The sequence below is a fragment of the Arvicola amphibius genome, chromosome 12, assembly GCF_903992535.2.
Source record: "Arvicola amphibius chromosome 12, mArvAmp1.2, whole genome shotgun sequence".
Lineage (NCBI taxonomy): Eukaryota > Metazoa > Chordata > Mammalia > Rodentia > Cricetidae > Arvicola > Arvicola amphibius.
In genome coordinates, this window is record NC_052058.2 from 539,411 (window position 1) to 567,313 (window position 27,903).

The 27,903-nt window shown below is 44.4% G+C and overlaps 1 protein-coding gene across 1 annotated transcript in view; it reads right to left on the reverse strand.

The window, feature by feature from the left end:
- Positions 1-27,903, reverse strand: part of Plxna2 (plexin A2) — a 203,048-nt gene that overhangs the window by 78,745 nt on the left and 96,400 nt on the right. The window contains exon 4 of the mRNA XM_038348917.1: positions 27,248-27,382. Coding sequence (XP_038204845.1) covers positions 27,248-27,382 — 135 coding nt within the window. The remainder of the gene's footprint in view (positions 1-27,247; positions 27,383-27,903) is intronic.

A 27,903-nucleotide genomic window follows, 5' to 3' on the forward strand; every position in this document is an offset into this window, starting at 1 on the left:
CCTTGGCCTGACGTGTCTCCATCCAAAAACACCAACATGTCTCTCTTGTCACACACAGGGACAAAGCTGATTGAGTACTGGATATTTAAAGCCACCCAGTGATAGGTTACAGGTATGGAGGTCCCAGACAGATAGGTCTCTGCTGCCTTGGATCTGTTCCTCACTACAGAGAAGAGGGATACTGGGGACTCCCACTGGTGGCTCACAGGTTGTTGGATGGCATCATCTTGAATTGAGCTTAGGAGTCAACACAGGTTGAAGAATGAAATAAAGCAGCAAGAATGATATACCAATAGCTTCAACTGACCTAGTAGCTACTGCATGCCAGCCACTTGGCCTGTTATCTCATTTATCCCCTATGGTCACCTTATGTAGAGACATGCTTGTAGTCTTGTTTTCCCATTAGAAAACAGAATTTCAGATCAGGTAACCTGTCAGGGTTACATGTCTTGTAGGTGGCAGAAACTGAGACCAGCTCTGTCTGCCTCCCACATAAAGACAGAGGACAAAGGCAAGGATTAAAGGAAAAATCTCCTTCCAGGTTGCTATAGGTCTGGCTTCCTGGACGGCCTTCCTGCATGAATACCTCTCTGTTCCTTTTTTTATTTTTAAGACAAGGTTTCTCTGTGACTGTCCTAGAACTCACTTTGTAGACCAGGTTAGCCTCAAACTCACAGAGATCCACCTGCCTCTGCTTCCCAAGGGCTGGGAAGTAAAGCCGTTCACCACCACTGTCCAGTTCACTCCTCTGCTTCTTAAAAAATGTTTTAGTTGGTGAATCAGAAGTTAGACAGCACAAAATGAGATAAGATGTTAAAGAGGGAGACAAATCAGGGAGGAAGAAGGTTTGCTGTTGAAGTATTTTCTAAGCTGATCCTAACCAGAACCATAACGGAAGACCCATGAGCAGGTCCCATCCAGGTGAGTCTCCTGAGGAAAATCGTCTCTTAGAAGAATGCTTTTGTTTGTGCCTGGCCCATGGATATTAGTGTGGCTCTAAGCATTTGTGATAACCATATCAAAGTGGTGTAATACTACCAGACCAGATGACCTTGAAAATTCCCCAGGAGGCAGAGCTCCTCTACGTCCTTACTTCCAATAGCCATCTTTCCTACCAATCAACATCCACTAATGTAAAGAAGTCATTATTTATGACTAGATCTTTTTCTTTACAAACCCATAATCATGTCTAGATATCCCTAAAACTTCATAAAGCAAATGCCACCAAGGCCCTGTCTATCCTCTAAGCAATGAAAGGCTGGCGAGCTTCGCCACTGAGAAAAAGAGGTACAAACTACAGCAGCACAGAACTGATTCTCGAGCCTCTGGCCACAGCTATAGAAACACACAGCTTCCTGACCTGGACCTGACCCGAGGCTATGTCCTAAGACTCCTGACTATCTCTAGATCTAAGAGTTGAGTGCAGTTCAAAGAGAAAATCTATTTTTAATGACTTGGGTGAGAAGGGTAGAGTGGCTGAGTAATTCGGAGTAATTAAAGCTATCTATCACTCTGAGAGAAGTACAAAGTTGGTTGAGATTTTCAGAGACGTTTCCCCCATCTTTCATAAACGTCAAGAAGGAAAGAACAAGGGTACCGAAGCCTCTGGGCACAAACAGTGCCATTCAACCTTCTAATGAGCAGAAGCCCTCTGAGCCCTTCTCTGGTATTTCAGTCCGGAAGGCCTTGGCCTCTCTAGGAACTCCCTCTAGAGCAATGGACACCATGTATGCTGGTTAAGAAGTAGTTAGAAGAAAGTTCTCATTTCAAGTTCAGGTTCTACTCTCATTACCTATAGGGTACCAAGTTTATACATCCTTGAGCCTCAGTTTCTTTCCACACAATGGAGATCAGTACTACTTTGAGACATATGTGACATCTTTTCACAAATGGCCTTGCACACAGTTGGTGCTCAATAGTAGTGTCTATTGAGTGGAGAACCCAACTCGTTCTCCCACAGCAATCCTCTTGAAGGTGGCAGCAGGTGCCAGGAGGCTCTGGCTGTGCAGTGTTGTCAGTGTCTCTGAGCATTCCACCTGGCCTTTCTGGGCTAGGACTGCTTATCTACCCTAAGTGGGGAATACCATGCCTGGAAAGTGGTGTAGCCCCTCCAACCACTGACTCCTGACATAATCCCATCACCGAACCCGTGTCTAGGATCCAAATGAAAACGAAAATTAAGTTAAGCTTCCTATGTACGGGTAAAGGGAAAACAGATTGAGGAGAAAGGCAAAGAGCAAAGCAGACCCCCCAGTGTCCTTCAATACCATACTGTTTTTTCTTTTTCCCAGCAGGGCTCCTGGGCTGGAAACAATAGGGAGGTAGAAATAGGACCCTTTCTACTTTAGAATTCTGGAGAGATCTACAGAGAATTAGTAATGCTGGTGCTGTGTTGTCTCCATGACAACAGTGAATTTATTCAGTTAGGGAAAGCAGGTGGGACAGGAAGCAGGGGATGAGAAGGATTGAGGGAAAAGAACCCAAGAAATAATTCAAACAGATCTTCTACCTGGGAGCCAGATGCCTGGATTAGCAATGCCCTAGTTCCCTACAGGGTTAGCATTAACTTGTGACTAAGGAGGGGAAAGGCATGGTGGAAGGGGGTAGAGTAACAAGGTAGTGACCCCCCTTTACCTGGCCATCCTTATCCTTGCATTCCATACCGAGCCCTTGTCTAGAACTGGCTCCAGTGAAGCTTCTGCCCAGGGTGTCCAAGTCCAGCTTCATCACACTGAGCTCAGCTTTACCTATGTTGGGATCCTACTTAATAGACCCCGGGTTCTGGCGTTGCCCTCTTCATTTATAGACTTCCAGTCACTAGGAAGTGTGAGATAAAGGGTAGGCTATAAAGCTAAGTTTGCCTCCCTCCAGTCCCCTTTAAAGGAGAAACTCCAATGGCCTTGGTGTTGGAAGGTGAAGTTAGGGGATCAGACATGCCAGGGGAAGGATTCCAAGAGGAAGCTAGTCAGGGGCCCAGGGTAAGAATGTCTCTGTAAGTACCTAAGGAGAGGGCAGACTTTGGTGACTGTAATCAACTCCCTTGACAAAGGTCTTGGCCTACTTCTCAGCCAAGTTCCAGTTTCTGCCTCTATGCGTCCAAGCTGCATTTCTTGCTGTGACTTTGGCACTTGAAATGATTGCTACACACATGTGTTCTCAGAGGATCCTTGTTCACAAATCTTCTAACCTTGTTCCGTTCCTGGGATTAGCTTCTAGGGTTTGACGGAACCCAGGCTGAGGTTGCTAGCCTGTCTTAACAGAGGAAGATGGTCCTACCAGATAATACATATGGAAGCAGATTTTTCTTCAGCCCAACATCCCAGAACTCTAATGTACTCTCCACCCATCTTCCATGTTCATCTTCCTATAGGAATGGCTCCTGACTCATAATGACCTAATTTCACAAAGATATAGAAGCAGGGGTTCTCAACAGTCACCATGCTCAACTTTCCAATTTTGATCTTAGCTACACTGGCGATACACAGAAGGCTTTTCACAGTGCTGGAGAGGGCAGCAAAATAAGTTCCCAGTTAGATGTGCTTGAGTGTGGACAATTGATATTTCACAGTGAAATATGTTACTAGTGGGTTTAAATATATATTTATAAGGTGTTCTTTAAAAAACATCTCATCTATCTACAAAAACACCCATCTGTGTGTCCATGAGCTTTTCAACACCTCATCACAAGATGGTTCTGTGTGAGATGGGTTTTGTTCAAGCTCATGTGGGTGCCCTGAGAACATTTAGGGGAGACCTTTGTAGGATCATCTTCTTTCTCTTCCTCCTTACCTCCCCCCTGCTTTGTTCTCTTCCTTTTCTCTTCTATCTCCTCCTCCTTTTTCTCCTTCTTTCCTTTCCTTTCTTTCTCCCTCTCTTTTTGCGCTCTCTCTCTCTCTCTCTCTCTCTCTCTCTCTCTCTCTCTCTCTCTCTCTCTGTCTCTCTGATGATAGAACAGAATCTCTCTACATAGCCCAGAATGATATTGAACCTGTGGAAAATCTTCCTGCCTCAGTCTTCCAAGAGCTGGAATTACAGGTATGAACCATTATGCACAGGATTACATGTAGTTTTGATTTGGTATATCTTTAATTTAGGATGATCCTATAGCAAGTCCAGAAGCATCTATGTATCTGGGTCTCTGCTTCCTTTGTCTTCCTCTGAGGCATTCCCCATGGCCCACTTTAGCTCTTTCTATGCTAAAATGCTATATATGAACTATATATGAATACCTGCTGAGAAGTGAGTTGTCTGTGCCCAACAATCCAGGTTTTATGTTAAACTCTTCAAGTATACTCTCTGCTGAGGACCACCATGTCTGGCGGAAATCCCCTGGAATTTTCCTAGGATCCATGAGGTGACAATGTTTTCAACAGCAGAATCCCATATTTCATAGGACACAACTGTTGCTATTAGCAGAGTCTGATTCAGTCTCAGCCTCATCACATGACCAACTGTGCTGACTGAGTCACTGACTCTCTAAGTTTGTTTCCACATCTCTAAGTGTTACTGGATGCTAAAATTAAAACATCCATCAAGGTAAGTTACATGGTGGCAGAATGTTTTCAGTTGCTTGGGATCCATTTTATGATTCCATCTCTTGCTCGGCGTCCCCTGGCACAGATTAATAATGTAAAAGAATAGAAAGAATGAAAAAGAGGACATTGTATAAACTCTTAGAGGAAGCCCTTAGATACCGTGCCTGGGAACACCAGTAGGACTACTTGGAAGGTTCGAGAGGCATATCCTGGCTGTTGGGACAGAGCAGGCAGGAGTCAAGCAGGCAAGAGGCCAAGTAACAACAGGCGTCTGTAAAGTCACTATTTTCCCCACCCACATGGAAGGCTCCACACAGGCCACCGCAGGAGGAAATGCTGACCTGGTACTTTATAACTTGTCCAAGAAGGATACCTAGAAACCAGGGAACCTTTAGAAAATCAGGGAGGTGTTACCTGCAGGGAAAGCATCCTGCCTTGTAGGAACTGAAGTTATAGATGCTGTGGGTATCCCCAAGATTATCAAGTTCTCAGCCATAAAAGAATCAGACACACTGGCTAGCTGGAGAACATGGAGCTCTCTGTGACTGTCTCAACTGTATACCTCCCTGACCTCTTCCTGACCTGCTCTCTGGAGGGTTTAAGGCTAGAAGCTCAGAAGTAGGAGTAAGGTAGCAGGTAGGCAGGGAACAGATTGATATCAAGCCAAGGCCTGAGGTAGTGTGGATAGAGACAGATCTAAGCTCCCATCAATCCAACTTAATTCCTGTCAGAAACTGCCATCTTAACACTGAAAAGACACTGGGCTTAAGACCAGACCTAGGGTTAAGGTAATAACCTTAGGGTAAGCTTTTCGCTGGTCAGGCCTATTGGAGACCTGCATGTCTCTTCTAAGATGCACCCTCTGAAGTAGGAGTAGAACAGTTACATTCAGTTGTATCTCACAGCATTCTTAGTGGCAAGATAATAATGCATATGATCGCTGTTCCCAACTAATATGGCCATGAGAGCCACAGGAAATGAGTGCAGGAGGGCATAGCACCGCTCAGTACCAGACTTGCAGCATGGGTCAGGTGGACAGTTGTTACTTCAGGGTACTGCTATCTTTGTAATAAAATGACTTTAGATTGAAGAAAATTCTGGGTGTCAGCTCTTAGCTGGTTTTGAAACCCAGTCTTTCTCAGAGCACAGGGTCTTCTGAGAAGTGAATGGGTTACACAGTCTTTATCCACCAAAGTGACTCAAGAGGGTTTCCGAATTAATCCTGAGTGGCCTCTTGGCTCTTTTGTCTCTGTCTTTTGGGAGCTGAGAGTGTTGGCCTTCAATAGGACACCTGCTCCTGACAAAATGAAAGCAAGGCCCAGATGAGCTGATGGAGTTAGGAGCCTTCTGGGTTCTGCCTTCAGTCAGGTCAGATCTGCATGTTCACACGTTAGAGCTTTACAGTGGTGGGGCCTATTCAAAAATCTTTGTATTCCTCACTGCTTTCCTGACTTTTGTCAATGGCACTTGAACTGTAATCTATGTTTTCAAGCCTCCATGGGATGATAAGGAGTAAAGGAAGCTTAGAAGAGATGGAAGGGAGACAAAAGATCCCCCTCTTTAAAAAAATGTACTTAGGAAATTAATTAGGGAAAATAATCACCAAATCACCTGAGTATTTTATTTGGTGCATGCCGGGTCTAGATGGAAAAAAAAGCAGAATTTTAAATAATTTTGGAGTCATAACTGATGTAATTAGGAGCTCAGTGAACACTTAGCATTGAGCTGTGCTTATTAAAATTACTGTTTTAATCAGAACATTGCCAGAGAATCATTAATAATACAATGGCTTGATTCCCTGGAACTCTAATTAGACCTGGACTTTTAACCACCTGAGTGTAATCGGGTTCAGTCTGGCCACGCACCACGGGTGATGCATTATCGTTTTTGGGCATGAGAGACTCGAGCATCTGTATTGCTATGTAGTGACTGCTTTGTGCTCAATTTTGGAACAGGAGAAGGAGCTAAGAAGTCTAAAAGGTGGTGGTGATGATTGGCATCTGCAATGGCAGAGAGAGATCCCATTCCTTGCTGGGACAGACTGCTCTAAGGGAGCAAGAGCTAGTATTAGGACTAAATGAGACACTATATTTCTGGTGCTGTCTTCCCACATACTACCTCTCCTAGACCCGAGGCAGCTCCAGAAAAGAGTGCAGTAAATACATTGTTCACTAAGCTACTATGAGAGGTTAATCTAGTAAAGACTGGTTATTTCTTATTTCTGTTGTCCAACACTCTGAATCACCTGGCTCAGTTTCTCTAGAACCTCTTTAAATTTTAGAGACATTTCCCCACAATGAAGTTGTGAGAGAGCGTGGTGGATATTCACATGTGTTTCTAGACACCTGGTAGAGCTGGCATTTTGGGAGAGAAGTCTCTAGTTGGGTATACGGTTCTGAACACAGAGTTGGGCATCTGCACTTTCAGCTGACAGGTCAGCGTATGACCAGAACTGATAGAATCCCACAGGGCATAGTCTCTGAAGATGCCAGAGGGGTGACCGAGAGCAAAGGAGGCAGATACGTGCTCGCTCATCTCCTGGATCATACTACCTAATCAGAAGGACACAACAGACGTGAAGACTGGGATACATCAAAGGCAGATGTGACAAGGTGAAAATTAGAATTGGAGAGGGCACGTGTACTGAGTGGAGATCAGAGAGGAGGCAGCAGTGATGCTAACTGTAGGGGTGGCAGTTGATAGAGTTCACTGGTAGTAGCCAGAGAGGAGTAGTGGTCAGTGTGGAATGATAGTGATCAGTTAGGGGTCCTAATCAGAGAGATGGCGGCAATGGAGTAGCACTAATCAGAGAGGAAGCAGCACTTTCTGAGGTAGGGTAGAGGACCTGGATTTTATCTGCAGAGGCTTGGTGTAGATAGTATTCTTTGTATAAGTGGAGGTCCGAGGCAGTGTGATTTAGCTTACTGATCACCACCAAACTACAGGGCACTTTTGAACAGTTCATTAAGTGCTATGATAGGTAAGGACCTTCTTTTAGCCCCCATTTCCCTCTTAGCCAAAACTCATGTGTACTGCACAATCTGAGTCATCATATCTTGCAACCCTAATCCTAAAGCCTCTAAAGAAGTAGAATACAGAATTGTAGTTGGTGAGTATACCAGAGGTTCTACCTCACTGACCCAGAGGGAATACTTTTACTGCTAAATATTATGGTGCCTCTTTTAGTTTCCAGGAGGAAGCAGGATGTACAGAGAGTCAAGAGTCAACTGTGGATTTGGGAGCAAAAAGGCATCCATGGAATAGGCTAGACTTAAGAAAGGGTTGGGTGCAAGATGCTCTGAGCATGAAAACACCATAGGCCAAAGTGAAAATGGGTTGTGGGGTATGCTCTGGGGAGAGGAGGATGCAAAAAAGATGCCCTTGCTTTCACTTCTTTTCTTGTTGGTTCCTTAGAGGAGTGTCCCTCTAAGGAGTGTTCCTTAGAGCATCCCTACAGAGCTGATCAGGGTCACCTGGAAGTGAAACTGAATTCCAGTGGATCCTCTAGCACCAAGCTAACCAGCCCCTTCCCCTCAGCAACTCTGTCAGTCAAAGGGTGTCAATAAATAGTGGAAGATCAGCTCAGAAGCAGTCTCTGTGCTTTGGAAGCACATAGTCAGGTCTTAATCCAAGAATTACTGTGCTTCTAAAGAAAAGTTATATGTTAGGGCTTCTGACACAGACACAGATGTACTCCATGTATTCAAGCTGGTATACAAACACATGCACATCCCTATCATACGCTCACAACACACATCCACACTGACTTTCCCCACCCATATTAGCACATACTGGTGTGCTAACTAATTATTTCACCTTGTCATGCAGACACACAACTGTGAAAAGAAAAGTACCATTAGGAGCTATCTCCCTCAGCTTGTCATGAAGAAAGATTGGACTGACCAAAAATAACAGAGGCGTTAAAAATGATAAACAGACTTTTAAATGGGCTTAGAGTCTTAATGAAAACCATAAGGATATATTCCATAAATGTCCATAAATATCAGACCAACAGGTAGCATCCTAGCTACTGCAGCCTTGATCCCCATCATATTTGTTCTATTAGAATAGTTCAATAAATAATATAACCCAGTCCAGAAGCTTTGGGTCAACACAGCTTCAGAGAATGTGCACTGAGGGCCAGCAAGAGAGCTTGATTCATTTTTGCCCTGGGGCAGCTGGGTTTTCTTGGTCATGTAAGTTTGCTTGTTAAGTTTCAGCGTATTCTATAATTCTGTATATGCAGTGCACTATTCCCTTAGAGGATTGTTGTGAGAATCACAGAAAGTCCTAGATAACTATGATAATAGATTAACAATACTAATGATTTATTGTTATGGCTACTTTTAATTTTCTTCATCATCATCATCATCATCATCATCATCATCACCATCTCTCCCCTTCAGCTCTGGGGCCAAGGGAAGCCCATGGCTTATACACATTGCATGATCTGATTGGCAGGTAACAAAGAAGAAAGGAGATGGAACAGAAAAAGAATAGAAGAACAAGGAGGGGGAAACAGGAACAGCAGATCCCACAGAGGCCACACACAGTAGCCTATCCACGTGTGAATGTGTCCTCTAGGCAGAGTGTGCCAAAGGAAGGATTGGGCATCAAGTAGCCAGATGGTTAGAGCATAGCTTTCTTAAGATTTACAAGGATTTTTCTTGGTATAAAATTCACATGTCCAAAAATTCACTCACTTAAGCGTATATGACTCAAAAGTATTATTGTGAATAATATAAACAATACCATAATTACATTTAGAATAGTTCCTACACAACTTCCCCAAAGGATAGCTCATGTCCATGAGCAGTCACTTCCGCTTCCTATGTCTCTAGCTTCTCCACTCCAGGAAACCCACTGGTTGATTTTCTGTCTGTCTATTCTATGTACTTCCTACTTGTGGAGCTATCCAACATGTGACTGGCTTCTTTCACTTAGCACAATGTTTTTTTTTTTTTTTTTTTTAATTTCACCCATGTTCTAATAACTATTAGTAGCTTCTTACTTAACTCAAAGCCAAGAAGCTGCAGGAAAAGAGCTTAGGACCCACATCTGAGTGTTTCATTATGCAGGCTACCCAACTGTTCACCCCAGAAGCCTCACTGAACCCAAGTTGGTCATTAACTGGACAGCTTAGGGATCTTGCAGCTGGGGGTCTTTCATTTTTTTACCACAGGGGAAACCAAAGCACTGTGAAATAATTGTGTTTTGTGTGTGGGCTGTTTATAGCCTATGCACACTTTTCACAAAGAAAGAACAAAATAGGCTGTAATGTGAGACTGCCTGGTATGGTTTATGATTTAGATTTAATGTTGAGAGACAAATAAAATTCTCTTGGTATTCTGTCCATATGTCTCTCTCTTAGCTCTTAAAAGTGACAATTCCCAGCTCAATTTTTACAGTGTAAAGGCTGATTCCTCTCTAATGGTTATCTGTCATTGCTTATGTTTAAAGTAATTTTACATGCTAAAGCTCCAGCTTCAGGATGCAAGAAGCAGAAAGCAACAGCTCTGGACCAAGGTGGGATGGAGGACACCTTAGCAACTGGTTGGAAAGGACCAGGAATGCCCATCACACTTGTTCTATAATGGAAGTGGCATGAACTTGTCCCTTAGCAGCTCTCCTGAGAATTGCAGAAATAGTGGGGTATTTATTCCATCCAGTTGGGAGACATGTGAAATAGGAAACAGTTACAGGCTGTGTGCAGCCTCATTTTCCATGATGATGAATAACAGCACTGCCCTATGGCCACTAGATGTTAGTCTAGTGCCAAAGGTAAAAAGAAACTGAAAAACATGAAAAGTAGAACCAGAAATTCCTCTGACTAATAGATATGCCTAGGCAAACCCAGCTAAAGATGGTTGAGAACATGCTTCCTGTATGTGTGAGGTCATCTTTCTTTCCTAGAACTTTCAATATTGATTTAGCTTGAATTATAGGGAGGGGAGTTGCTGGTAGCTAGTCTAAGATAGTGCCGCTAGTCACAGTGGCTTGGAGGCTGTGACCATGGCAAGATGATAGTGGAGAACTGGGAAGAACTCAGGAAACAGCCTGCAAGCACACATTTTGATGAATGCCACTCACTTCTTATCTTAAGTGTCCAATGACTAGTACCTGCAGCCATCTTAATGGATTCCATGAGGGTCCCACAACCAAATTAATTTTAGGAGCAAATTCTTTTCCAAACATAAAAATAACTATATCAAATGGCCTTTTGGGTAGGGTCTTATTTCATGAAATAAAACAATATAATACCACTGCTCTAAAAAGGTCAGGCATGATTAACAATGCCCCAGGCATCTCATTATATCGGGAGTTCATTATGCTGGCATCCCAGGGAAATATCCTCACCACCTACCCCTACTCTGGACCACAGCAGCAGTAGAGGCCTCCGTCCACCGACTAACGGAAGCCCTTGTCCAGTCTCTAGGCTGCCTGTTCAGAAAGCTTTCAACAGTACGCAGGGACTCCCGTGTGCACCCTGTCTAGAAGAGCACCCTCAGATTTCTGTTGTTCCAGAGTTCCCCCTTCTCTGGAAATTCAGTCCTGGGTGCATCCTTGGCAAAGAAGTAGGTAATCCCATAAGGGAAATAGGATTCTGGAGAAAGTGGGGGTGCTTAAGGTTTCTCCATTAATCTAGACATGCTTCAATTTGCACTGGGAGCAAAAATTTGCATGCTGAATCCCAGAAACCCCAAATCGTACAATATTAGATAAAATAAAATTAATTTTTGTAATCCTCTGTGATCATATTAAAACCCAATATTCTCAACTTGGCACATGGAATAGGTTTGCCCACCTGCCTTCCTACTGAAATTGTTTTCTCAAACCCTGATTGAGTCTTGCTGTACAGCTGGCAACGTAAGAGAATGGGGTCTCTGGCCTATCTGGTCCCCTCATTACTTAGGGCCTAGAAGGGGAAGAATAAAAGTACATCAAGGTTAGAGAGAAGGTCGGAAGACTGGTTACCCGGGTTGCAGACTGGAATGGATTTGAGTTCTGCCTGATGCCCAGGTAGAAGACAAAGAGGAGGTAGAGATCAAGGACGTTGTTTTTCCACAAGATAAAGCTTTTGTCTGTCCTCAGGCTACTTTCTATTGTTCCTCTTCTAGGAAGGTTGGTAGAGAGAACTCCATGAGCTAAGATGGTCAGTCATTGTGACAGTATAGGATGCAGGGACTTGAGGCACATGAGGATGGGTGACTTCTGGGTGATGTGAGGCCGAGACCAGAGAGTAGGAGGTAGTTCGGCTTGATACCCTACAGAATCTTCTAGGCCTTGGGAAGCAACCTTCACTTCACCAAGCATGAGGGTTGATTTTCCCTGGGCCTTTTGAAGGTCTTAAGTATCTCCTGTGGCTCCAGACATGACATCAGATATGGAATGTGTGTGTTTTGTGTCCTTTGTTGATGTCAGAAAAGCTGCATATAGTCCCTTGAAGATAGTTGAACAGACTAGGGGACTCTGCCAGGGCTTGTCCAAAACAGTGGGAGATACTTCATCAGAGCTACTATTTCTTCCATTTGCTGTATTCCCAGGATACTCTTTATACCACCCTGTTTGTCCTCAGTGGAACCAGTTCCCAATTACTTCTATTAGCAATTTCCTCAAGGGACCCTTGGACCTATAAGATTAGGCAACCTGGGGTGGCAGAGCCAGGCTTCACATGCACCTAACACGAGGCTGACTTCTGCTGCTGTCCTCCTCATTTCCCAGTCTCAGGAATGAATCTTGAGAATGAAGCTCAGAAGAGCTGTAGGCACACCATGTTCTGGGCCCAGGGACAGGTGACCTTTCTAATTCAGCACCTTTATAAATCTTCCCTAATGAAGTTAGGTGGAGGGGCTGCTGATGAATAAATGAAGGTTAAATCACTCCCTGCAGAAAACTGAAGCTCACAGCCAGGTCCAAAAAGAGAGCTTGAAAATCCTGAAGCTGACTTGCACAAATGTTTTAAAACTCTCTTCCTCAGATGGGAAGACAGTCTTACCAATACAGGTAAGAGGGGTCAAAAGAAGACCGAGGTTCATGGCCTGAAGAATAACAGGATTTCTTGGATAATGAAGCTGATTTGGGAATGCTGTAAAACACAGCATACATATGCATACATATACTGTATACACATACACACTGTATACATGCATATGTATACATATACTGAACACACACTGTATATACACATATGCATACAAACACTGTACACACATATGCATACATACATTGTATACACATACACACTGTATATATGCATATGTATACACATACTGAACACATACACTGTATATACACATAGGCATACACACACTGTATACACACACACACACAGACACACACACACACACACACTAACACATACAATTAATTCCTTCAGCCAGGTCTGTCTGGCTCATTTCTGGTCTCCTGAAGACCTCTATGTCATGTTTTCTTGTAAGTACATTTGTTATTTAATGTCCTTGACACCACTGACTGTCACCACCCTCTACTGTCTGCTCCTTGGCTGCACACATCAGTCTAAGAGGCTCAGAGAAGTAAGGCTGACTCAGGAAGGAAAGAGACATAGAAGCAGAAATAGTAGCTGGCCACAGCAGGTCAGCTAGGTGAAGGATTGATGTGAGAGTAGAAGCAGAAGCACATGAATGAAAGGGAGCGTTGCCTTGTGAATCTTCATAGAGAAATTGCGGGATGCAGCTGCAAGGCTGTTGAGTTCTTGAGCAATGCTGAAGCACATGGCTTGCTAGCTTTTGCTTCATTTTGCATCCTGGGTGAAATGGGCTGTGAGGCAGGATCAGTGGCTCTGGTGCACCTGTTATGCACCCATGGACTTAAGGAGTCTGGTCATGATAACAGTGATGCTCAGGGGGCACAGAACAGCTCACCCACTCTGCAGCCTGGTAAGGAACAGGATTCAGGAAGAGAGTACCAGGCTGATGAGGAATGGGAAGCTGAGGGTGGGCTGGGCACTGGAAGAGAGACCCAGAGGCAAGAGACTAATATTGAGCAGTAAATCAAAGGTCAGGCTGATTTTTCTTGGCACCCCAGGAGATGCAGCAGGAGAGCTCTGCTGATGGCAGGCTCTGACAACTGGCAAATGAGCTCCTATGGTTATCTGTTTTCCTTCCTTAGTCTTGTCTCCTAAGACATAGGCTGAAAATAGGTGCAACTGGCAGATGACTTCAGGATAAAAAAGAGCAACTTATTAGTTGTTGGGAACTCGGTAGCAGAGGAGAGGATACTCAGGAATGAACCAGGGAAACAGGCAGGCCTGAGTTGCAGCCATTCTATAAGCATAGCTGTCTCAAAAATCCTATATTGATCAGCCATTTAAATTCTCCAGTAATCAAAATGGTGACCATTATCATTGTCCCCACTTGGAAGAGAAAACTGATGCATAGAGGTTAATCCAGGCCTTAGGGAAAAGCAGAATTGCAGAGGTCAGATCTGGATACAGAATGACCTGCCTACAAGGGCCTTCCTGCCACCCTAGGAAGCCTTCTTGCATAACTGCTTTCTTTCTCTGTCTCTTTGGCTCCCGGCCTATACCACACACCTAATAATTACTGAACATTGTCATCTCATGGGGAAACAGATGCAATCTACCCAGACAAGGTCCCACTAACCATCAACATCACTGAAAGAAGGGACTAAAGACAAAGGGGAAACATCTTTATCTCCATCCCATAAACTGGCATCACTAGAAGCCACCCTATTCATACAGTAGGACTGTCTAGGAGCTAATGGACCAATACTGGCATCTTTCTCTTGAGGATGCTACTGAGACCCAAGACCTGTCTAGGAGCCTGAAGGTGGATGGAATGAGGGGCTTGTACCAGGGACAACCGTACTGATAATCCTTGTATTGGGTACATGGCTGTTTCCTTCCATAGTCTATGTTGTTGCAGCTGGGAAGGCTGAAGCCCTATTTTTCTAGGCTGGATCCCTTTCATCTTGGGAATGGTAGTAAACAGAGCTGACAGAAAGCGTGCACACTTATATGTGTGCAGTTCCCTAAGGATTGATGCTTCCTAACCTTTCCTCAGTGTTAACAATCATCAGTGGAAATGCTATTCAAATACATCAAATATTCTGATTTTTCATTCTTAGCCTCTTGGGTGAACTCTCTCCCTTTATGGGCCAACTGGAGCATCTCCTCCTCCAGGAAGCCTTCTCCGACTCAAAGCTAGGAGCACCCTGCTGTGTTCCCAGCTGTCTACATACTTCACGGCAAGGACTGCTCACTTCTCTCTCTTTGTGTGCATGTATGACTGTGAGGACAAGTTCAGTACTGTAAGCATCTGAGCCCCGAGTGGCTGCTGCATGAGCCTTTTCATACCTGAGTGGCTGAGACACAGACCTCATCTCTGCCCAAGGCTCCCTTCCAGTCTTCCTTCCCCTGCCTCTATCCGCCCTGGCCTTTACATCTTTAAACATTGCCTGAAGTATAAAAGCTGGACCTGGGCTGTTTCCTAAGCTGTCACCAGCTGATGACAACTGGTGTTCTTCCATCTGGTGGCAATTTCAAACCCCAACCTGTTTGCTGAGAGGAATGGGAAGAAGGAACCACTAGCAGGAATTGGCAAGGAAGGTTACCGGATGCAGAGTGGCAAATGCTCAGGGAATTGAACCACAGAACTCCAAGTAGAGACCCCAGGTTTCTAACCTGGGCTTAGAGAAAGAACAGAGGGCTGGCTAGAAAAACACAGTAAAGTTTGGGTCTGAAACAATGAAATCCAAGCCTTGGAGGAGAAATGCAAACCCACACTACTCCCCTGCAATAACATAGACAAAAACCTCTTAAGAACGGATAATGTTCCTCATCCACACAGGGACAGTCACTGTCCTTACACTAGTACCCACTAGTATGGACATACTTACACGCCCAGGTTAGCTTCCAAGCACAGTGTGCCCTTTGAAAGAATTAATTTCACAGCGGGGAAACTAAGGCTGTGATTAGCTTTGACTCAGCTGCCCAGATGACTCACAAGGCAGATGCATCATCTGACATTCCTCTACCTACCAACCCTTGAACTCCTTTACAGACCTAAGTTTGACCCTAAACATTCTCTCTTGGACAACTCTAGAGAGAATCATTTTGTGTAAACAATATGCTAGACTGAAGACAGTAAAGACAAGCTCCCATTTTTATGTGAACCTGCACAGCTAGCCACTTCTGGATGAGGGGTGAGGTCTTACTTGAAGAACTCACAAGAGATCAACTTCCCACCTCCCAAGGGCATCATTCACAGGACCTGGATCAAAGTTCCAAGAGTATCTCTGAGCCTAAATCACTTTGAATGAGAAGCTTGTGGGTAGACTGTGCTGTTCCAGTCCCAGGTCCCTAGACAGAGTCCTTGTATCTATAGCTTGCACGCCTTCTCTGGAGGAGGCCCAGGACTACAGACTTCTTTCTCTTTTCCTCCTCTCTCTTTGGTTGATGAGTGTGCTCCTCTGAAACTGTATCTTCACATCACTGTCCCAGTCATTGGCAGACAGAAATAAGCTCTTTTGTGACAGTTCCTCTGGTGTTGCCTTCTTTTGTGTTGATTGAAATGAATAAGACTGTCGGTAACTGGATTCTAATTGGAAATCCAAAGTGGCATTAAATGTTATGGTCTAAATCAAATACATTCAGTAACCAAAACTGAATACTGAGAGCAGATGTGTCAGTGTTGGGAGAGGTTGAGCAGTAGAAGGCTGAGTTCTGGATTGTCATTTTACCCCACCCCCATGATTTTTCTTGGTTAGGCCTCACCGAGTCTTAGGATTCTATCAGGGACCAGCAGTTGAGTGAATACCTGGTTTACTCCTGGATGGTACCTTAGAAGATGAGTGAGGCTTGGCTGAACGGTTTCTTGTATTCTGCACCTGCTCTACTTGCAAGGATTTCCTTTGTTGAGTAAACCCCGTTGAGGACAGAGTGGGAGGATGTACAAGGGAGTCATGGGATCACCTTGGGGTCTCTGAATGGCATTGGTGGTGGTGGGAAAGGCAGGAAGGCAAAAGACTTTACTATTGCCAGACTTGCCCCTCACTCACGGTTCTACCCATAGAGCCCTACACATTAAACTTTCAGGGGTCTTACATCCCTTATTGGTCTGACATAGGTGATTACTTTCTTTCAGTTTGCCATGAGGAGGAGAGATTATTCTTGGAAGGACACCAGTCTGTTTTACAGTACACAGGGCAGTGGTACCAACATCCTCGAACAGGATGCTTTTTATCTGTCCAGGGACATTTCTTCTGCTGTCCCTTGAATGAGTCTGGGCTCTGAAACAGTGCTGGCATTCTTTAATTGGGTTTTTAAACAGACTACCACCTCCTTGGGAGTGCCAGGTTAGGAGGGGCCTGCATTTCCTGAAGCCTGGAGCACTTGATGGAGAAATTGCAGGATGGGAGTAGGCACAGCAGGGGGCACTGTCTTCAGCACAGGGAAGGCCTGGTGCAGAGGCCCAACACTGCTGTTTTGCTAGCTTTGCTGCTCTGGGCAAATTAGCAAGCCAGACTTAATTTCAGTTTTCTTATCTATAGAAAAGGCTGGGAAAATAATACTCATTAGCTGAGGTCATGTTTGTAAACTAAAAGAAGAAAAACGTTGGCATAAATATAAGATTTCAACACATCTTAAATAAAACAGAGCTGAAAGACCAGGCAGCCAGTGGAGTTTATATTCTATAGGTGTGGTTATAAGTTGAGTCTTGCTCTGCAGGACTTGGACCGGTGATAGGCATGGGACACAACCATAAAACATAATTACAATGCTAACATGTATTAAGCAGGCATGCCACGTCAGGTGCTTCTCTTGAGTGCTTTTAATGCATTAATTCACTGAGCCCACCAGTGTGCCCATTTACGGATGAGGTTACTAAAGCAGAGGGCGGAACAGTTAGTTACCCAGAGCCTCAGTGCAGTTAGTGGTGGAGCTGGACTTAACCAAGTTTGATGATAACTGCATATAGTAGGTGACGCTCGGCCTCTTTAAAGGTGTATTCTTTGTTTTTGCAAAGTGACTTCTGAGCTCTAGGCTCCATTTTCTATGAAACAAAGGGCTTCCTTTCTCTAGATAGTCTCTAAGGGTAACTAGCTCTGGACCCCTGTGTCAAGACAAAGAGATCTCTTCTAGAGACTCTAAACCTGAAGGCATTAGTGAGAGCACTTCCTGGAGAGTTCAAGTTGCCTCAGTCACAGAGCACCTGGCCACATTCTCTCTGTAACCGACATTCCACTCCTTACTGGCAGAATTTGAGGGCCTTCCCTAGGGTAAGAGTCCTGCTTTTTACCTCTCTACACAAAACTGACACCTAATAGCACTGTTGTAGTGAGAAGAGCAGGAAGAAATCATAAGGAAACTCTCTCCAGGGCAGACCTATTTATAAGACATTTGCTGGACCATTCCTTAGAAAGACAGCCTTGTCCAAATCTGCATATGCAAATGACTTACCAGTGGACAAAGCTATGCATTATACATGGTAGACGCTTAATGGTCTACTGAATGAAAGAGGCTGTATATGCAAATGACATGCAAATCTCTCCCAGTTTAATTTGACTCTTGGGAACATCTTCAGTGACTCTCTGGGGCCTAGGTTGTTTTAAATTTTTTAAATTAAAACTTTGTACACACAACCAGTGAGTGCTTCCTTTTGCAAAGGCTGAACGAAGACATGGTAAAGTTGGGAGAGGAATGCTGGGCTGAGCCAGGTTAACCAGCATTAGCCCTGGTTTTTCTGATGACTCAGATTATAGTGAGGGCAAGAGAGTCCTTCCTCTGGGCATCTGGAATTAAGACCCAGTATTCTCTCATCCTCCTGTCCTTGGAGCATCACTATGGGCAGTCAGGGTGTCCGCAATCAGCAGTTACTAGAAAGAGAAATCAAAGTCCCTGCCAAAGCTCAGAGGACAGTCCCCAGGCCCCTTCCCATTTAGGGCATTGAGGGGTTTTGGCACCAGCCTGTCCAGCCTGTACATGGTGTTTAATCGCGTCTTTCCAAACCAAAGGACTTTAAAATAAGAGGCTAGGATTCTCTCTCTAAAATACAGCAATCCAAATGTCTGATTAATAGGGTAGGTTAGCAGTTCTTTTCCCTCAGGTGAAAACATTTATTTTTAAAAAATGCTCCAAGAGAATATTAATGGCCAACTATGATCAGGGTCAGCTTCTAGGCTCCTTGATGCTGGTGATGAGGGAAATCAAAACCGGGGGGAGGAGGCCACTGCTGGCTCCTTGTACTGTGCTCCTGGAGGCAGGATTCTGCCCTTTCTTTGGGAAAGACACTGATCTGAGTGAGACTCAGCTCCCAGGCCACATGGGGTTCCATATCCTTAAGCAGAAACATGTGTGCAGCAAAGGTTTGGATTGAAAGTGACACATTCTAACCCAAAAGTGCAGCAGAAACCCTCTTATCCTCACTTTCCTAATCCTCAAACTCCATAATTCATCAAGTCCCCCAGGCTCAACTCTCCGCCCACCCCCAACCCTGTCTTCATGTCCCCTGGTAGCTGGGCCAAGACTCTCAGATCAGAAAAAGGGAGATGCTTATGACAGACACCGTTTGCCTTGTAAAACCACACTTAGGCATGCTCTGTCTACACTGGAGAAATCTTCTCCCCTGGACTAAACAGATAACCACAACCAAAATTAACAGTTTGTCAGGATGCAAGGGACAAGGGGTTGGGAAGAGTAGTTCTTCATGTTTTTTTGTTTCCTCTACAAGGTCCTTGGGTAAATTTGGGGGCTTGGAAATTCAGTTGCTTTGGATACAGGTAGCAGGCATGAACATAGCTCTTTTGGAAACGGTTCTATTTTTGGTCCTAGAATCAGCTTAGTAATTATTCAAAGGGACTCCCCCAAACCATTGAAAGGAAATTGGTTCTCTGGCAAAACTGGCTGCCATCTCATTAGGCAGGAGACTGCCCTGATCTCCAGGTTGTCTTCAAATCCACAGAGGGGAAAAGAGTGTGTGTGATGGGGGGCAGAGATGGCATCAGGAGAGTAGTTCTCTGCCCCATTAGAAGGGGTCCTTTGTAGTCTATGTCTGATAAACCCAGGCTAAAGTTCTCATTGTTCTACCACTTATGAACTTCTTAAGACAGGGTGGTGTAATATCCTGCAGTTAGGCAGGGTGAGGAATTCCTCTCTGTGCCAGAGGGGAGAGCTATGCCTAAGAGCGGGGACAAAGGTCCACGCTTTGACCAGGACCTGCTCCTGACAGAGTCCATTTCAGAGGCACTTTCAGGGCTAAAAACATTGGTGTGGCCCTCTTTGGGGACTCATGCAACCTCAGCCATTAAGCAGTCTGATGGAAAGCCATTGGTGTGTCCTTACACACTTCTGCTGACCTGGATCTAAGTGTTGGATGCTTGCAATATTAAAAGTGCCCATAGAGTATTTCTCATCTGGGATCAGAATAGGCCATCTCTGCAGTCTTGGCTGGCTCTGGTGTTCTGTGGTCCATGGCCCTGGCAGACAGTGAATGCAGTTGATCACTCCCTAGCCTTGTTCCTAAATTGTATCTATGGACACACATAAATCTTTGGGGATGATGGTCACTACAGTGAAGAGGCAAGTAAAAGGGATGAGAAGACTTCCAAAACTAACCCAATTTCTGTCTTTTTTTGTGGGGGTCTCTCATTCTTAGAGTCGACAGTTAATATATCAAGCATGTAGAGACTTTGTCAGAAACTGTATTGGGACTGCCAGGTTGTAAGGATGCCCAAAGAACATGGATTGACGCCAGTCCAATCAAAAGTCCAGACAGTCTTAGCCCCTCATTTATTTTTAAGTTTCATGTATGTGTATGGTGGTGGGTAGGGGTGTGTGCCTGTGAGTTCAGTGCCCATGGAGGCCAGGGATGATATCAGATCCCCTGGAGCTGAAGTTATAGGTGGTTGCAAGCTGACTGTCTGTAGTACTGGGAACTGAACTCAGGTCCTATGCAAGAGCAGTACATGTTTTTTGATGAGCTCTCTCTGTAGACCTCCTACCATCATTCCAGTTACCCTAGCTGTTTATGTCATCCCCTGAGGCTGTGAAAACCTGTCTGTGTTATGCCCATAAAGTTTGAGGTGGTTTGTAATATGGTAAACAGAATAGTGTGCCAATAACCACTGGTAACATGAGAGCACTTGGACTGGGTCTGAGTGTTCACAGGCAGAAGAGGTTTATCCTGTCTTTGCCACTGAGCTTGGGACTTTTCTACATACTTGGAGAGGCCTCTGAAGGGTCCCTTCAAAACCAGATGTCCATGCATGTGGCCTATGGCATAGGGATAACCTACTTGGAAACCCTTCCCTCCTCTACACAGATGCTTATATTCTGGCCTCTTGGCCTCACATATGGGCTGCCTCTCTGTGTTCTGAGAGAGGGACTGTTTAGTCTACTTTGGCACATTGCTGGCTTTTAAAAATAAATACCAGATTATGAGAATGTAGCCCAGTTTGGCCAGTCCAGAGACTTCTTATGGTCCATTGGGATGGCAGGTAGCAGCAGGGATGACAGGTTGCAAGCCATTCTTGGGAGCAGAGCTTTAGCTGGCTATAGTGTATAACAAACACTTCTGGTCCTCTCTGAAGGACCAGGACGTTTTATTAAAAATGCCATTGACAATGAAAGCCCAGGCTACGTGTTAGATACACACTAGGCACATTATGTCTGTTATCCCCAGAACACTGCTTTATTAGACCTATTACACAGGTAAAATAACTAAGGCTTAGAAGAAACTTACATAGTTTTTCAGGTGACATAAGGGACTGTACAGTGGTGGTATCATTCACACACACACCAGATCTTAAACCCCATGGAATTTGTCCTCTCTAGGCCTGCAAATGGAGAGTAGAATCCCAAGCCCCCGCCCCCTCCAAACCTTCATGTTCTTCCCAAGGCTCTCTCCAGCCTGCATGGAGCCATTCTGCACGGTGACTCTCCTTTTCCATTTCACCCTTCGCTGGATCATTTTATGCCTCTATTCCCTCTGCTAATTCAATCTAATTAAAGTATAAAATAGAATAATTGCTTCCATTCCTACACTCTTTTCCCATCTACCCTGAGGACAGAGTGGTATTCCCTTTCTGGGAGTGGCCAGCCTGACAAGCTGGGCTGGAAGCAGGCTATGCCTCTTCTTTTCATCTTACTAGCTGTTTTACTTGGCTCCCAGCCTAACGTTCCCAGACTCGCTGACTTACTTCGATTAGACACCGAGGGTCTGGGAGCAAGTTGTATTCATGCTCATGACATCTGCTGGCTTACTGCTGAAGTTGAGGCAGCTTTCTAGGGAAGAGCTAGCCTTCTCTTGACGGAGCACCTGGGCAATTAACAGCAGGACTGGAATTCTGTTTCTAAGTCTCCCCCTGGGACTGGCCAAGCCATAGATCCATTAAGAGTACATTAACATTGACTTGTTAGGCAGTGGTACTAATGACTCAACACTTCTTACTAGTACTATTTCTTAATTACATTTAGTTAATTGACGAGAGAGAGAGAGAGAGAGAGAGAGAGAGAGAGAGAGAGAGAGAGAGAGAGAGAGAGAGAGAGATCTGAGTGCTAGATTGGATAGTTCTAGCTTTGTTCCGAGATGGAAGCCTCTCCAGGCATAACTGGAAAACTGATTCTACCCTCACATGGTTCCAAAGATGTAACAGGTACCACATCTTTGGAAAAGAATGGGAGAGCAGGAGGTTAGAGGAAAGAAATAAGATTCCATGGCCCATTGTGTATTATAAAGTGAAATTACAGAAAGGACCCTTCATCATGTTCCATCAAGTCTGGATATGGCTTGAGTGTGCCTAAACCACAAGCCTCATAAGCTACAAAGTACTGTGGAGCCTTTAGGGGAACAGATAGTGGTATGTAATTAGATCACTGGGAAGATACTAGTTGGTTCAAGTGGCCCCTACTAGAAACTGAACCACACTGTTTTGACTTTGGCTCACTAACATCTTCACTTTATAAGTTACCTAGTCTTAAATAGTTTGTTACAGTAACAGGAAATATATGCTTTCTTGACCCATGAAAACACTTATTAATTACCAAATTGCTAGTCAGTATAGTGATCATGGTTCAGGGAAAACACTCATAGGAGCACTTGGCTGCATCCATCTTTCCTTCAGAAAGATCTTGCAGTCTAATGTCATGCATACCTGTGCTGCTATTGAGTACAGTACTTGTACAAGAACATGAAATTGATTTATGTGTCAGATGTGTTCCAAAACTGATAAAATAAAATTCAAAGTATAATGAAGTTATCCAAAAAATAATTTAGAAAAGTATCGATGCATGCTTCAGTAAACACTGTAAGTAGCAGAAGAGACACTTCATGATAAATAACCTAATTATGATCATTCTGTCTATTAGAGCAGTGGTTCCCAACCTTCCTATGGCTGATGTCCTTTAATACACTTCCTCATGTTATGGTGACCCCAACCATAAAGTGATTTTCATTGTTACTTCATAATTATAACTTTGCTACTGTTATGAATCATAATATAAATACTGTGTTTTCTGATGGTCTTAGGTGACCCCTGTGAAAGGGTCGTTCAACCATAAAGGGGTCACAAAACCTACAGGTCATGAGAACCACTGCATTAGAATATCATTTCTGTTCCCCCAAAATGCCCAAAGATATCATACAGAGTAAAATGAAAAGAGAAACAACCAGCTAAAATTCACCAAATAATTGGCAAAAAGGTATTTTTAATTTATGACATAGACACATAATCTGAGTAAAAAATATCAAAGAAAAATTTTCAGAACCCCAGGATCATTCCTAAGGACTTGACAGGGCAAGAACTCTCCAAGACATATAGGAAAAGAATAATATTGAAAAGTAGAAGAAAAACACAGATTCAGCAATAATAAAAATACATTTACTCCCAACCTTATTTTTAAAAGTCCCAAGCCCAAGCCCTTGCTAAGTCTTGTTAAGATCTGGGGGAATGTTGGAATTAGACTAATATCTCTGTCTTGGAAGCTTGCCTTCCCAAGTCCCTGAGGAGTTAAGAGACCAGGCCCCTAGGAAACTTGGTAGAGTCAGAACTAGAGGCTCCAGAATCTGGGCCTCCTGGGTCAGAACAGGCCAGCTATCTGGGTCATGTGCTGTTTTCTTCAATCTAATAATCACACACTTCTACATACCCAGTAATGGGATTAGGGAGCGAGGGCTGGGGGGGTCATATGGAACCCTCATGGTAAGTATGTGGTCTTTGATGCTGAATAAGAAGAGGCTCTTCATTTGTTATCTCAAACGACCTCACACTTTTCTATATGAGATACACTGAGATTAAGTGACTTGTCCAAAGCAACTCAATTACAAAATTGTGAGATTGGGACCCAGGACTTGGGGCTTCAGAGATCTCTCATTATTTGATTCGCATCTTTTATAAGTTAAGGTTGTAGGATAATGTGAAAAGTAATGGCAAACACTGGGAGAGAAAACAAGCTGTCTGACTTTGTTCTTACTGACTGTCCTCTTAGCACTCATTAAACCGTGCCCTTTACGAGGCTGTGCTGCGCGTCAATACTCCGCTCCATGGCCTCAGACTGATGGGCCTCATGAGCTGCTCTTGGCCCTCAGCCCTGGATCACCCCTGCTGAAGTCACCAGGCTACTTCTTCGGCATGATGTACAGCTCCCCAGGTGATAGGCTTCTGAGGTCCACCACATATCCTTCTTAGACTCGGCCTCCTGATTACCTGACTCTACTGGTATGGGAAACCCCTTCTAATATCTCACTTGACCAGATTCAGCCCCATGGCATTAAACCCAAAGGCTTCCAATTTCAGCTCCCCATGGCTGGTTGCTACTCAATCTGTCTGGTTCTGACTATAACAAGAACAGGGTATCTGACACAAAAGACAGGAGGAAGGAAGGAAGGAATGAGATACTTGAGAACTTGAGGTGGCTAGGGCTGTTGCTTTCAGATATGGACCAAGAGCTCATTATGTACCCTGAAGCCTACTCAACAGCCTCATTTCTGATCCAGCCTCTCTTCTAAGTCACCTGGGTAGTGCTAGGGATGAGACCTGGAGCTTGAGCATGCCAGGCAAGCTCTCTGCCACTGAACAACATCCTCTTCTGCCTACATTTTACGTTTTCAAAAAACATCCTATCTGAGAAAGATATACTACCTTTTACTTTTTGGCTTGGCACCTTCCCAGTCAACATAAGGTCGCATTGGTCATTACTATCTGTGCGTTGGCTTTTATATATCAATAGGCTCAGGGAACCCAAGTGAACGTTCTTGCCCAGAGTGATCTGCTTGGTCCTTAGGCATACAAAATATCTGAAAATACTACCAAAGCATGATCTTTGCCTCCTGTTTGGCCATTGTTTTATGTGGCTCCATTGTTGCCACCTCTCTGTCCCTCCATCCTGCTGTCTGTAGGTAGTTCTGCAGAAGCATCTTGGTGTTGGCCAAATGACTACAGGGTGTTATATGTTGGGCAGGAGGATCTGATGATTTGTGACTGTTCTTAAAATGTAGTGCTTGGATTTGAATGGTAAGTATCTACTTATTTATTTATTATATTTTTTATTAAAAATTTCTGCCTCCTCTCTGCCTCCCATTTCCCTCCCCCTCCCCTCCCCCTCCCTCTCCAGTCCGGAAGAGCAGTAAGGGTTCCCTGCCCTGTGGGAAGTCCAAGGTCCTCCCACCTCCATCCAGGTCTAGGAAGGAGAGCATCCAAACAGGCTAGGCCCCCCCAAGCCAGTGCATGCAGTAGGATCAAAACCCAGTGCCATTGTCCTTGGCTTCTCAGCAGCCCTCATTGTCTGCCATGTTCAGGGAGTCTGGTTTTATCCCATGCTTTTTCAGTCCCAGTCCAGCTGGCCTTGGTGAGCTCCCATTAGATCAGACCCACCATCTCAGTGGGTGGGTGCACCCCTCGTGGAAACATACTTTCTTATTTAAAAATAACTCTCTGGGAGCTGGGGGGAATGGCTCAATCAGTAAATGCTTGCCATATAAACATGAGGACCTGAGTTGGACCTCCAGAACCCAAGTAAACAAAAGAAAAGTACCCATATATAACTCTAGTAGTAGGAAGCATAGGCAAGCTAAACCATGGGGTTTACAAACCAGTCAGCCTAGTTATTTGTTGAGTGCTAGGCTAGTGAAAGACACTGTCTTAAGAAACAAAGTGGATGGTGCCAGAAGATTGACACCTGAGGTTGGTTCCTAACCTCCACACACATAACACATGCACTCCCTCCAACAAATACAAAGAAGGTTCTGCCTCAAAAACAAAAACAAAACAAAACAAAAAGAATAGGAGGAAAATGCAAAGCACCCATAGAAATCTACCTACTGGTACAGATCTCTGGGGACATGTCTCCCTCATTAGATGGTGATCAATTTAAGGGTAGCAACCAAGCCTCATTTCCTCTGTTATTTTCCCAGTACTTCGTTCCTAATAATTATCTTTCCAGTAACACTTTTCCAAGACCCACTGGCTATTTTATTGGCCTAACAGACTAATGTTTATTTCTAGGACTGCCTTACCCACTCCAGGTTGGCAAACTTCCTTTAATTCTAGTAAGTTCTGAACTGGATCTGTTTATGCCTCAATTGCAGGGGCCACATAAATAAGGCAGAAAAGACAGGTGGGCTCAAGAGAATCCGGATGTAATTTGCATGCAATTAGCATATGATTTGTGTCATCCAGTCTCAAGAAGTAATTTTCAAGTTAGAGCTGTATCACTGCTTTCCTTAATGCCACCATGCACCCATTCCCGCGCACCCCCTTATCTGTCACCCCTCGATCCAGATTCTTTATCTTTACAAAGAAGGCACACAGAACTCTGGGAAGGGTGAAGCTGACCAAGGACATTGGAGTCTTTGAAGAACATTCAAGAAAGACACAGGAGATACCTACTGAAGTGGTGGGTCGTCCAGCTCAGCTGTCTTCCCAGTCAGCCAGCAACCTCAGTTATGAGACAATCGTTTTATTTTTTGTCCTCAGGAAAAGGATAATACCATGGCTGCTACAGATCATGGTTATCTCCTGATCAAGAGGATAAAATAGCCAGCCATGGCTAAGCATGTCACTGACTTTCCTTCCTGGGAAGGTCTGGTAACCCTCACTATACCTGCTTCCTTCCCTTCCCATAGTTCCCTCTGTTCACACACATGTAAAAAAGAATATGAGCTGAAGAATAATTCCTTCCCTGGGTCTAGGAAGATAGGTCTTGCTCAGTTGCTCCTTAGCAAAGTATTGAGGCTTCTCTTTTGGGGTTTCAAATCTTTGCAGGTAGGCTCAGCTTTCCAGAACTGACCAGCTCCATCCTGCATCCGATATCAGACTCAGGTCAAGATTTGATTTCCTTCTAGAGCCCCATCTCAGTCCTGTCTCCTAGGAGCCAGCCCAGCCTGAAGGCCTAGATTATTTACACCTCTTTGGCTCCCATGAGCAGCCAATTCCGTGGGCCCAGGAGCAGTAAATCTACCTCCTAATCACACCATGCTGTGGGGCTCAGTCTAGCTTTTTCTTGCAGAGCTTTTTATCACTCACCCAGACAGGGGCTGTGGCCTGGAGAGAAGCCTCCGGGAAGAGGCTGGCCCTGCATCGTCCCTCTACCTCGCTGCAAATGCCAGGACTCTACCTTTCTCAGAACCCCTGCACAGCAAGTTCAGAGGCTCTCTTACAGGACAGAGCAACTTCTGACCAAAGGTTATCAGAGGTTTCCTAGAGTTTGGAAAAGAGAGATGTGTGTCAGCACTTACCTGTCTCTCAGACATGACATATAGGTAGAGCTGATTGATGGAGAAGGCCATGTCCCGGAGGATGGGGCTCCCATCTTTGAACACAGAGACCATTTCGTACTGGACCCCACCATGGGGGGGACCATCAGCTCGAATCTGCAAGAAAAACAAATTGCCCTTAAGTGTTGACGGTCAGCCTTCCCAGGGTCCATCTGCTTCCACTTGGAGAGGCGGCTTACAAAAGACAGTTGCTACCCCTCCAAGTCGTTGCTCTGGAAAGAAGTGCTACTTATGTTAAACTCTTAATTCATTCACAATCACTCTCTGTATGCAGAGCTAGAGATCTCCTGTGCTATCTCTCTTCTCTTACCTTGTTTCTCCATCTCCTTTCTTCCCCCTCCCTGTCTCCTTTTTCTCCTTTTCTCACTTATTTGGAGCAAGGTTACACTGTGTAAACCAGTCCGTGTTCTAACTCATGATCCTCCACCTTCAATGTTTCCGATTCTTAGATTAAAAGCATGTATATCATGCATCACCATACCCAGTTTTGGTCTGGGATTCCTAGTGGTGGTTGATTTGTGTTTGAATGCACATGAACGATTCTGACTGTGCATTTACATACATTTATAGAATTTACATACATTTGTGAAGTGTATAAGCAAGTGAATGTGTATATG